Source organism: Amia ocellicauda, chromosome 19 (genome assembly GCF_036373705.1).
Source record: "Amia ocellicauda isolate fAmiCal2 chromosome 19, fAmiCal2.hap1, whole genome shotgun sequence".
NCBI classification, from domain to species: Eukaryota; Metazoa; Chordata; class Actinopteri; order Amiiformes; family Amiidae; genus Amia; species Amia ocellicauda.
Window position 1 is genome coordinate 23,523,612 of NC_089868.1, and position 8,535 is coordinate 23,532,146.

Genomic DNA, 8,535 nt, shown 5'->3' on the forward strand with positions numbered 1-8,535 from the left:
CAACACTGTTCATTAGTGTCATTGCGGCATTTTTCTTTTTGCGGGAATTGCTCGCAGGGGACTCTGGCAGAGGGATGAGACATGTCCCTAATAAACTCTCTAATTCAATATAGCTAATGAATCAGCTGAGGTCTCTGCGATCCTGGAAATACACTCCAGGGTTTGTGGCCAATTTCATCCCATACAGTTCTGACTCACACAGGAATTTCCATCCTTAAAATAGGGTGCATGCAATTCTCCTTGCATTGATTCATTTATTATGGGTTGCAACGTCTCTCAGTGATGCTAGGTAGTGAAACATTTGTAAAATATAAATGCGATACATTCTTGTTTAGAATTGGGTGTGTGGAAATGTAAAATGACACATACATGCATAAGCACGTTTGCATCGTGTGCATTGCTATTTAAATGAGACTGTGAGAATTGTATATTGTCATCTTTATTGTTTTACACTGCCATGAGAAATAAACAGGGCGTCACAAATATTGAGAAAATAATTTATTTTTAATTTTGTACAGATATGAATCAGAATGCAAATACTGCAAAGAAACCCATACAGGTTAGAGTACTGCACAATACAGGATTTTGAACAGGATTCATTCTATGGCGACCACTAAATACCCCGGCTCTGCCCCCAGGACTCGCATTTATTTTATCAATAGGAATCAAAGAATCAAACTGTGCTGAGAAGTACACAACTTGTAATAATACACTCGCAGGTAAAGTGTGATTTTGTTTCTATATTTTCTTCAACATTGATTGCACTTTGATTGAAAATATAATTGTTATAATATACTATTACAAAAACAAACTTCTCCTTTGTGCAGAGCTGGGGGGTATATTTGTGCAATGCAAAATATATGAGCGTTTCTATTTCAGGAATTGATTCTTAAAGTAAGTAGATGTATCTCAGAATGAAATGAGAAATGAGTGAACTGTGATAATACTGGTATGAGATGAAATCATTACAGTGTAAGCTATGACTATCTTATATCTATCTATCTTTGAAAGTAAATATTTTGCGGTTCCAATATTTGTTGTAAAATTGAAGATTTATTAATTGTTTTGCTTTGTTACAATTTCTTATATGGTGTTCAGTTTACAGTAAAAAAAAACATATCAAGACTTCTAACTTTCAGGTATTTGGCTACATTTCCTGTTATTCATCAACCCTAACAAACATATTAATCAACATGCGTGTGTTGCTCTTGAAATGCACGGGTGTAATTGAAATGAAATCATCAACAATCAGCAACAGAAGGATCTTCAGTAAAGTTTTCCAGCCTCATCCATGTCTAGATATAAAATCGTTGTAACACGAAGGTGCCCCAATGCACTGAAATATCTGTCCTTGTTTTCAGTTCAGCCCAAGAACGAGAAAACTGTAGGACAAAACAATACCTTCCACTAAATACACACCCACAGAAAAACACAGATCGTATTTGGTCAGTTGAGTTTGTTTAGAAATAAACTGGAGAAAGATTAAAAATTGAGAAAATAACCTTATTAGCACCTTTGTATTATGGGATCACATCATTGGTTGTCATAGGGTTACAGATGCATATCGAAAGAATTGAGAATAATACAAATACAAGCAAAAAGAGATTGACATTTAATGCAACGATGTGTCTTGGGAAGACGTGGCTGTTAATCACAACCACACTGTTATTGCTTCTTCAGCGATTATCACTTCATAAGCTGCATTTTCACCATCTGTTAGACTGTTTCCCCTCAGCATGACAAACTTCATTACTTTGTTGACGTATATTTACACAAAAACATACACGTCTAGAAGGAAACGGACTCCATTAGTTAAGACAGCTGACAGTTGTACAATATAGTTCCATTAAAACGATGAGTGGTTGAGAACTTGTGAATCCCTAGATAAACAGCATTTGATTTAAAGAGAGGTTTAGTTTAGTTTAGTTTAGTTTAGTTCAGTTCAGTTTATTTGAAAGCCACAGACTTTTGCTTTTAAGTAACTCATCTGTTTCTGTTTTAAAGCAAACTGTGTAGTATAAATGCTAATGCTGCCTTTACAAATAAAGCTATTGAATCATTAGTGTTGTAGACACTGTTAGTTAGTGTAACTGTAGCGCTTCGAAAGAGAAACAAATGATTACAAAGGCAGACATATTGAATGTTAATCATGGGCACTGAAGCTCACACAGACCTTGACAGCAGTCATTTAAAAGTAACTACATAAGTAGGAATCTGTGAATGATTCGTTTAAGGTGCAAAGACGTCCATTCAAACTAGATTATATGGCTACCATGTCAAATAAAGGCTGTGTTAATATTTAAAATGAACTATGATTTTAAGAAAAAGCCTTTTACGCTGAGCCTGACTGGTTCCATTCAGTTTCTTGGGGTTATTACTCCAGCATTATAGATTACTTTAATCCACCTCTAATTAAACCGTCATAGCTTATATATTACAAAAATAGTTTCATAAAACATGTATTATAAAATCATCTACAAGGCATTGCTTTCGCAGGCAATATTTCCTTAAATGGCATTTCTCTCTTTCCTTTTCTTTCCTTATAAAAAGTCATAGTTTAGGCTCCTACATGGATTGACGTTTGGATCTAAAGAACTTTCTGTTTATAAAGTGATCCGAGGACCATATATACCCCTCTGTCCTATTCATTTCCCTCCAGACTAGTCCCTTACTGCTCACGGCTGCATCGTGGCGCGGATTGGCGCTCATTCGGATGCAGCGGGGGGATCTTTGTGGACATCAGAGAGTAGATATAGGGCCAGATCTTATCCGTCTCAGTCCCAGACACGGAGTGAAGGATGCCCTTTTTCCTGGAAATAAGACAGAAAACGTTCAATTAGGAGCTGGACTTGATGTGTAAGGAAAGGTGTACGTCTGGATCAAAAAGTGAGATGCCTTGTATATTTCACCCTTAATATTCACATCTTATTCCTGTATGTCTATTGGTTACTGTAGCAGTGTCCTATATATGGGAGCCCCCAAAAATACTGCTTTTCTTTTTCTCGATAGCTACGGGGATTTGAAAAGCCAGACTGAAATGATTTTGTGTGGCACTGGCACAGAAGAATGCCAAAGGGAACGCTTTACTCTAACAAATGTTAACTGTAATGGCAGATGCCAGCAGTTGTTGCTGTTGTGTGTTTTTGCATTGCTGAGCTGCTGCCTGCTGTAACTCAGCCAAGCCAGATATGGGAACGGTACCCTCCAATGGGAGCACGGCATTCAGTCATGTGACTCGGCACAACTGTCTGCTCTGTGCGTCTCTAGAGCAGCCAATCCCGGCCTCTAAATGAGGTCATGCTGCTCTAAAAGAAATAGGGCTACAAAATAAACAATGAACAGAGAGAAAGATGTTCAAATTAGTTCCAAGAGCTGCTGTAGCTAACATGTGAGCCTCTGCATCCTATTGTTCTATAGATAGCGTTATTATACTTATTTAAAAAGTGTGTATATACACCGATCAGCTATAACATTAAGACCACTGACAGGTGAAGTGAGTAACACTGATAATCTCGTTCTCATGGCACCTGTCAGTGGGTGGGATATATTAGGCAGCAAGTGAACATTTTGTCCTCAAAGTCGATGTGTTAGAAGCAGGAATAATGGGCAAGCGTAAGGATCTGAGCGACTTTGACAAGGGCCAAATTGTGATGGCTAGACGACTGTGTCAGAGCATCTCCAAAACTGCAGCTCTTGTGGGGTGTTCCCGGTCTGCAGTGGTCAGTACCTATCAAAAGGAAGGAAAAGCGGTGAACCGGCGACAGGGTCATGGGCGACCAAGGCTCATTGATGCACGTGGGGAGCGAAGGCTGGCCCGTGTGGTCCGATCCAACAGACGAGCTACTGTAGCTCAAATTGCTGAAAAAGTGAATGCTGGTTCTGATAGAAAGGTGTCAGAACACACAGTGCATCGCAGTTTGTTGCGTATGGGCCTGCGTAGCCGCAGACCAGTCAGGGTGCCCATGCTGACCCCTGTCCACTGCCGAAAGCGCCTACAATGGGCACGTGAGCATCAGAACTGGACCACGGAGCAATGGAAGAAGGTGGCCTGGTCTGATGAATCACGAGTTCAAGGTGTTGACTTGGCCTCCAAATTCCCCAGATCTCAATCCAATCGAGCATCTGTGGGATGTGCTGGACAAACAAGTCCGATCCATGGAGGCCCCACCTCGCAACTTACAGGACTTAAAGGATCTGCTGCTGACGTCTTGGTGCCAGATACCACAGCACACCTTCAGAGGTCTAGTGGAGTCCATGCCTCAACGGGTCAGGGCTGTTTTGGCAGCAAAAGGGGGACCTACATAATATTAGGCAGGTGGTCATAATGTTATGGCTGATCGGTGTAAATATTATCACTGTTAATGTGTCTGCAATTAAATAAAAGTCTTTTTGGGGGACTCTGTGGAGCAGCATCTCACCGATTTACCACTCATCGACTAAAGCCCAGCTGTGGTTACAGATTAAATAAGGTCAAACTATGACTTTAAAGGTCGCGAACTTTGCAGCTTTACGATTCAGAACAAAGCATTTACAGAAACGGCCAAAAAAGACGGGCAAATCTAAGGGCCGCACCGAGGGGCCGGTGGCTGTGTCTCAGATCGTGACATTTAGATCACAGCCACAGCAGTGCGCTGGCGTATCTATAAACTGCTCAGAAGTGCTCCTGTCAATATACCTGGAAAGTGCTTTAGAAAAAACTAATCGTGAAGAGTCAGGGCTTCAATCTGTCGTGTATTAAGACAGTTACGATTATATTTGAACACTGATGACATTATTCAGTAAACGATAGGGGCAAGAGTGCTACCTTAACAAAGACTGTCCTCTGTTATGTTGTATGTGTTCAGCACGGCGAACCACATACCGTAACACAATGACAGGGATACTTTAATCTCTTAAACCCAGATATTAATCACTCCAGTCAGAAACCCTGCAGGCTCCTTTGTACGCTTCTATTATTTATTTGTTTCCGATCATTTCCCAAGACGACACACCCCCCGAGAGCGGGCACGTGTTGAGTGATACAGACCTGTGGGTAACAAACACATTGCTCAACTCGCACTCACTTATATAAGTCTATGACGGGCTTGGCGATGTCTCTGTAGTGCCGGAGCCGGGCCACCACCGCCTCGGGCTTGTCATCTTCGTGCTGTATCAACGGCTCGCCGGTGATGTCATCCACCCCCTGAGAGAAAGAGGATTCAGACGACACAAGTGAGCATCTGTGGAAGCCGCTCGAGTCCAATAGGTCCCGAGGTCCCGGACAGATTTGTGAATGAAGGAGCCCTGCCGATCTCGTGGCCGGGAACACGAGAGGGACTGACCTCGACGTGGGGCGGGTTGAACTCCATGTTGTACATCCTCCCGCTGGCCGGGTGGATCCACCTCGTGCTCAGCCTCTCCTTCAGCGTCTCAAAGGGGATGTTCAGGCTCACCACCAGGTCCACCTTGCAGGAGCTGTTGAGGGCGTTGGCCTGCGCCAGTGTGCGAGGGAAGCCTGCGCATCACACACACAGACAGACAGCGGCGCCATGAGGAAGCGCACCACAACATGCGCTACAACTACACGGGTCACATTTTGCAAGCGTCCCCCTGCTCAGCATCCTGTATCTCCACCAATGCATAGTCTTCTCCAACAGGGCAAGAGCTCTTGCATATTAAGCACATGGTTGTGAGATAACAGAGATATATCATATTTATACTAGTATGCATTATTCTGACCAATAGAAAAGCACACATTTTATCACTGTACAATAATGCTCTTTAATTTAGTGTTAATAGTCACTTTGATATTATTTTCAGGAAGCCATTAAAAAACATTTAATTAGCTTAGCAATCTAAATCTTAAAAATCTTTGACAGTCAAACCAGCAAACACAAAACAGCAAACAGTTACACAAAAGCTTTCACACCAAGGAAAAAAAAATCCATTCCTATAATCGCACCGGATTAGTCTAGCACGCCCACATTGTATTTGACTGTTTTGTTTTAATTATTCTTACCAAGAGGCACAGCCAGCACAGAATATATTACATAATCTTCCCATTCCAGCAACGAAACAGAATTATTCAAACAAGCTGTGCAAATACGTGCTTTTAATTTTTTGCATGTATAAACTTGCTGAAGCATTTCAAATGCCTTCAATGTGACACACACAGGGAGCATATTATTTGCACACTATTTCTTCCACTTCCAGAAAGATTGCTTAAGGATCTCTGAGTATCGTAAGTTGTTTTATTTGGGACGAGCTAACAGAAGCACAACAATGTGTCTAATACCTCAGGGAGAGGTGTGTCAAACTACAAGATTACAGAGATTACAAAGCAACACACTTAAAATGTCTTGACAGTGTGCTGTGTCTGTCTCCACACTTTCCTCTAAGTGTTACAGGGCTTTAAAGCTGTTTCAGGGTATCTGACACACCTTCCTTCAAACTCATTTCATTGGTTGTACTTACCATCAAGAACCCAGCTGTGCCTGGTCATACTCTCCAGTCTCGTCAGCATCAGCCGTGTTATAACATGATCGGGAACCAAGTGGCCCTTTTCGATGCATTTCTTGGCCAAAACGCCCGCTTCTGTAAGACAAATACTCTCAGGGAAGTCCGTAGATCGCATTGGAAAGCATAATCTCAGCCGTGTCAGTTCAGGATGGGCAAATGGATTACACATTCCCTAGACCAAGGCACATGAATGCAGATGTTGATGTCAAACATATAATTAGCTGAAGAAAAAGACCACTCATTACTCATGCAACATTTAGAACAGGAGTAATTAAGTTACAGGGTGAACAGAGAACCAATGCAACACAATCTAGGGAAAGCAGAATCACACTTATCTCAACAATCCTGTTCCACTTTTAAAAGCACTAGAAAACACAGTGAATTACAATAAAACTGTATTTTTGGCTGCTACGTGTGCCTTGAAGCTGGAGGAACAGAGATGTAATTATAACCCTGTGCATGTGTTTTTATTTTCCTGCGCCACAGAAATCACTGTTCTTTCATGAAGCCAAAAGCTTTTGGCAAACTGGAGTATAAATTAAGATCAAAACCTCTGCCAGTGAATGAATTCATTATTCGGTAAAACAGCAGGAGGTGCGCATGTGTGTGCGTAACCTGTCTATCAGTTTAAAAGTTTGCAAATATCAGAGGTAACAATATTGGAAATACATATAATTTGCATGAAGTAGAGGGAACTAGAAAGTGCGTAATAGTTTTAGTTTTAGACGATAACAAGCAATCCGGTTGATTTCCATTATAGTCATGATAACAATGCAACAGGAACCAAGTTGTAAAACGCTTAAAAAACAGACTGAACTCCATAAAGATTAACTTAATCCCGCTTTGGTTGTATAATTGGTATTTTGCCCATTACAGCTAGTGAAACTGTCTCAGTCTGTCATTGATCATTTATTTAGTTGCACGTCTATTTGCGTATCTGTCCCGAATCATCAATCATCAACTAACTTCACTTGCAGACAAATAAGCTGAAGCCGATACCCGGCAGATCAAAAGGCAAAGCATTAAACTTCCCAAAACCGGTTATAGGAGGTCATTTTGGAGCTGTAAATAGGTTTCCAAATGTATTATTTGTATATAATAACTACAACCACTACACACTGGTTGGATAATACAGTCGGCAGCAGACCCTGACTGGAGTGGTATTATATCATATTTAGTGTATATACGCACACTGGGAAAGCAGCCCCTACCCGTGTCGGCTGCCATGTTCTCCCGCAGGAAGTCACCGCTGGACAGATGTTGCAGGCCGAAGCTCTGGGCGAGTCTGTGGGAGATGGTGCCTTTCCCTGATCCCGGCGGACCCAGGACCACGGCCCCGAAGATCTTACTGGCCATTTCCTTCCCAAGGGTCTTGAATGGGTTGTGTGTTTTTTAAAGAATGATCATTACAAAACAATTAACGAATACATAATTAGACTTTTGTGTTAATTATTATTCTTTAGGGACGCTTTTCATTATATTGACTATTGCATGAGTTAAATGCATAAGTAAAAGTGCAATGCATACTTACACATAGTTAATTGTTCATATATAATATTATTATATATTATAAATACATAGTTTTGTATATATATATATGTGTGTGTATATTTAAATGCACACCTACTAAGCATTTTACAACATTTCTAATCAATGATAAAACACTGGGAAAGGATACATTAAAATAAAATATAAAAATTGTGTCTTGATTACTTTTCGGTGACTGTATCTAAGTTTTTTACAAACTTTTAGTTATCTGTGCAATGCACCCTCCTGTAGAACTATGCGTTATTTTAAAACACATGACTAGTTTAACCAAGATGCCATCCTTTGTAGGGGGCGCACAAAAACAGCAGCACACATGAAATAACAGAAGGATCATTTTAAATCTTACCTTTGCAAGCTCTGTATATTTCTGCAAAATGGCGTTTTAACATTCAAATGGAAAATATTCAGAGCAAGTGAGTAACAGATGAAACTCTCCACCCACCGGGCCAGCGCTGCACTGTGTCTTTAAGAAAGCGGGCGCAGATGAAT

At 40.9% G+C, this 8,535-nt stretch overlaps 1 protein-coding gene across 1 annotated transcript; it reads right to left on the minus strand.

Annotated features, from left to right (window-relative positions):
* Nucleotides 1-483: 483 nt before the first annotated feature.
* On the minus strand, nt 484-8,535 carry ak4 (adenylate kinase 4). The gene is made up of 6 exons (XM_066691940.1): nt 8,393-8,535; nt 7,710-7,869; nt 6,454-6,573; nt 5,322-5,494; nt 5,064-5,182; nt 484-2,810 (listed from the first exon to the last, which is right to left on the minus strand). Exons 2-6 carry the CDS (start codon nt 7,852-7,854, stop codon nt 2,669-2,671), a joined length of 699 nt encoding a protein of 232 aa, XP_066548037.1. The 5' UTR covers nt 7,855-7,869; nt 8,393-8,535; the 3' UTR covers nt 484-2,668.